Here is a 4,486-nt window from a genome sequence, read left to right on the forward strand (position 1 = left end):
TCTACAGTGGGGGCCCTAGTCAATATGCTGTTCAGGGGGCCCAGAAACAATAGTGGCACCTCTGATCACAGGTAGGCTACCTGCAATTCACCAAAAGTAGGCCTACATGTATTTTTTTTGTAATACGCTTATGACATAAAACCAGTTTTCTCTATCCTCACCCTGCTTAGGTAAATTCCATGTTTTAGGAAACCGTTGTTGATGTTTGCAAGGCAACGGAACCGTCGTCGTTGTTATGGTCCTCAGTCTTATAGCGACATCTTGTGGCGAATAATGAACGTTACCGTCTAAAATTCTAATAGCAGTTCGCATATTAAAAACAATCACTGCATTTCAGAAGAGAAAACCTGTTGGGCGTCAAGAATAGGCTACTTGTGCAAAACGTAGAGGAAAACGTCTTCAATAGGTCTGGTATGTCTAATAAAGTGATTTAGGAATGTCTAGTATTAAAATATAGCATTTATTTCCCCAAGCCTCTACATAAAACCAAATAAATAAAACATTTAGTTGTTTCCCAAAGCCTCTGAATAAATATTAACCTAAAACTAATAAATACATAATGAATAAATGAATAAATACATTTCTGGTGTGTGAACCTATGCAAAAACAAACAAACAAACAAACAAAAAAACACTTGTATCAGTATATAGACTTTTTTTGTACATATTTTGTCTATCTTGTCTACTGTGGGCAATATTGTGATTCTAAGTGGGTTTTAGTAAGACTCATGTAGTACAATAATAATAATAATAATAAAATAAAATAAATAAATAAAACAAATATATTTGATTGGTTTGTAAAATAAGTTATATAACGGAAAGATGCATGCTTGTGGTTCATTCTTGGCACAGCAGCGAATCTGCCCTTGTCGCCTTCTCCATTTCCGCGTTATTTCCAGGTTTCCAGCGCTCCTATGGATTGGTGGAGCTCTTCTTAAAGCTTATCGACTACTTTTTACTTGCATATCATGCTTTTATCATTTTAATGGTGCTCCCGGGGAGGATATATAACCACAAGCGTCGATAACTTGACTAGATTATGTTGTATGTTGTTGGAAACTGTGAATTTAGCGGATTCAGAAGTTGTTAAACTGGTCCGGCTAACGTTAGTTAGCAAGCTATCACTTGGGCCTGCGGTGTTTGTGCTGAATAAAACCATGGCAGATGCCAACGATGGAGAGAGGGTAGACGAAAACGAGTTGAGGGGGGCTGCAGGTGGTGAAGGTAAGATGAGGAACAACTTTTAAACTAATTAGAGTGACTTCTGTGAACTAGCAATCCATTTCGAGCTCTTTGCACTCGGCGTGACGTCACGCTGTTAGTACTGAAGACTACTCTTTCTTCTAAACATCTTCATAGAGCTACATACTACAATGAGCGATGTCACGGTGATGGTATATGGTGATTTTCGGTTAAATGAGTTCAGCGTGTCTCCTATTTAGGCTTATAATCATTTTCTAACGTTTCGTTTCAGTTATTATGGAATTTCCTGTGACGTCATACTAAGCGTGTCTGACGTATGTCGGGGCGTGTCAAAAATAGTGGTGCGGTCGAAATGTTTTCAGTCTCTTCACTAATAATTTGTTTAGGGACCTTACTACGCCATTCCGCCAGTCGTTTAGCGTTTCTGTTGTAAAATGGTTACTTACATCTTGCCTTACACTCTTTCACTATTAAAACTGAAGCGTGATGTTAAACTTCATGTTTGGCTTCTGTGAACAGTAAAGCCCGCCTGCTTTGATTTTGATTGTCTCATTCATTTTGACATTGACGTGCTTAATGAGGCAGACCACCCTAAAAATGTAATTTTCAACGTTTTGTCGTCCTAACAACAAAGGAATTTTGGAGTAGACTTGTCCCCATTGGTGTCAATGGTAGTTATGGCCCTGCTATTGAGAGACTCCAGAAAGACATCATAAGAATTTTACCCAAATTTGTCAAAAAAAAAAAACATTAATAGGGGTACTTGAATGCTATTGGCTGTCTTTAAAGACAGGACAGCGAAAAAATGAGCCAGTTCACTCAAAAGAATCATTCAAAACGAATTCCTTCACAAACAAAACACCAATAAAATAAATAAATAAAACAAATATATTTGATTGGTTTGTAAAATAAGTTATATAACGGAAAGATGCATGCTTGTGGTTCATTCTTGGCACAGCAGCGAATCTGCCCTTGTCGCCTTCTCCATTTCCGCGTTATTTCCAGGTTTCCAGCGCTCCTATGGATTGGTGGAGCTCTTCTTAAAGCTTATCGACTACTTTTTACTTGCATATCATGCTTTTATCATTTTAATGGTGCTCCCGGGGAGGATATATAACCACAAGCGTCGATAACTTGACTAGATTATGTTGTATGTTGTTGGAAACTGTGAATTTAGCGGATTCAGAAGTTGTTAAACTGGTCCGGCTAACGTTAGTTAGCAAGCTATCACTTGGGCCTGCGGTGTTTGTGCTGAATAAAACCATGGCAGATGCCAACGATGGAGAGAGGGTAGACGAAAACGAGTTGAGGGGGGCTGCAGGTGGTGAAGGTAAGATGAGGAACAACTTTTAAACTAATTAGAGTGACTTCTGTGAACTAGCAATCCATTTCGAGCTCTTTGCACTCGGCGTGACGTCACGCTGTTAGTACTGAAGACTACTCTTTCTTCTAAACATCTTCATAGAGCTACATACTACAATGAGCGATGTCACGGTGATGGTATATGGTGATTTTCGGTTAAATGAGTTCAGCGTGTCTCCTATTTAGGCTTATAATCATTTTCTAACGTTTCGTTTCAGTTATTATGGAATTTCCTGTGACGTCATACTAAGCGTGTCTGACGTATGTCGGGGCGTGTCAAAAATAGTGGTGCGGTCGAAATGTTTTCAGTCTCTTCACTAATAATTTGTTTAGGGACCTTACTACGCCATTCCGCCAGTCGTTTAGCGTTTCTGTTGTAAAATGGTTACTTACATCTTGCCTTACACTCTTTCACTATTAAAACTGAAGCGTGATGTTAAACTTCATGTTTGGCTTCTGTGAACAGTAAAGCCCGCCTGCTTTGATTTTGATTGTCTCATTCATTTTGACATTGACGTGCTTAATGAGGCAGACCACCCTAAAAATGTAATTTTCAACGTTTTGTCGTCCTAACAACAAAGGAATTTTGGAGTAGACTTGTCCCCATTGGTGTCAATGGTAGTTATGGCCCTGCTATTGAGAGACTCCAGAAAGACATCATAAGAATTTTACCCAAATTTGTCAAAAAAAAAAAACATTAATAGGGGTACTTGAATGCTATTGGCTGTCTTTAAAGACAGGACAGCGAAAAAATGAGCCAGTTCACTCAAAAGAATCATTCAAAACGAATTCCTTCACAAACAAAACACCCACTAGAAGAAATTCACATTCAGACACTTTAATAGCATTCAGAAACTAATGACATCCTGCAAAGGGCCAATACACCCCTAAAACAAGGCTGTTGTTTAAAATGAATGCATACACATTAAAGCTGTTTTTCTAAAATAAGTTGAGACTACACAAACAACCTTCAAACAAGGTATTGACAAGAAGAGAGAAAACCAGAAGTGAGAGTAAAAAAATTCAGTAACAATAGCGTAATTTGAATACACCACAAACATTCTCAAACCCATGTCATAAACCAGCCAGTATCAAAACAGGAAGTTGTTCCCAATTGAGGTCAGTGTTCACCACATGTATAATAACCTCTCACCCCATTATCACACCCAGGAATACAAACTTTGACCTTGTATCCTTTTAAAATAGTTATGATATAAACATTAGTTTCCACTTATTTTCAGATGTCATGGATGATGTGATCATTGAACAGGGTGCCGTTCTGCTAAGAGGGTAAACTCATGTAATCCTCAATTTTATATAGGTTGTCTATGTGTTAAATTTGTATGCATGAATTTGTGTGAATGAGTGCATCTCTCCACTGTTACTGTGCTTTGGTTTCACATGAAGGTATGTTATTGAACGAGTTACTGTAGAGGATCCATCTATGCGTGTGAGCCATGAGGATCTAGGAGGACGACCTCAAGAAGCAGATGATCCTCAAATCAAAGAGGTTGTAGATCAACTTTTGAAGATAGCCGATGACCTCAACAAGAATGCTGAACTTCAACAGTATGTTTTTAATTTTATTCCAGTTTACTTGTCTTTTTATAAATATGAGGTTTTGTGATGTTGAAAGGACACAACTAAAGCGTCTAATCTAGTGGTTCTCAATCTTTTTGACTTGAAGGCCTCCCATTTTCCAACAAAATATTCAAAAGCCTCTCATATAAGCTGTTATATTTTTTCCTGTATATTCTGTTGTAATTATGACAAAGCTGCTTGTTTTCAACTTTTTTTTAATTAACAGAAGCTCACGGTGTCAATATATTAAATTAGTTAGCCACAATTATTTTAGTGATTTCAGAGGTAGTTCCTGTGTTCTTTTAATAAAACAACAGATGTTGATATTTCTAAAAAAAAAA

General features: G+C 37.6%; 1 protein-coding gene across 2 annotated transcripts in view; it reads left to right on the forward strand.

Annotated features, from left to right (window-relative positions):
* Positions 1-833: 833 nt before the first annotated feature.
* Positions 834-4,486, forward strand: part of LOC107730087 (apoptosis regulator BAX-like) — a 14,572-nt gene continuing 10,919 nt past the window's right edge. Inside the window, exons 1-3 of one of the 2 annotated variants that reach the window (XM_016540823.1) lie at positions 834-1,223; positions 3,806-3,854; positions 3,972-4,133. In XM_016540823.1, the coding sequence (XP_016396309.1) occupies positions 1,046-1,223; positions 3,806-3,854; positions 3,972-4,133 (389 nt within the window). In that variant the 5' untranslated portion in view covers positions 834-1,045. Of the gene's footprint in view, positions 1,224-2,142; positions 2,533-3,805; positions 3,855-3,971; positions 4,134-4,486 lie in introns of those variants that run through there. The other variant, XM_016540822.1, reaches the window with a different exon arrangement.

Source organism: Sinocyclocheilus rhinocerous, unplaced genomic scaffold (assembly GCF_001515625.1).
Source record: "Sinocyclocheilus rhinocerous isolate Xijiao unplaced genomic scaffold, SAMN03320098_v1.1 scaffold878, whole genome shotgun sequence".
In the NCBI taxonomy this organism is placed as follows: domain Eukaryota; kingdom Metazoa; phylum Chordata; class Actinopteri; order Cypriniformes; family Cyprinidae; genus Sinocyclocheilus; species Sinocyclocheilus rhinocerous.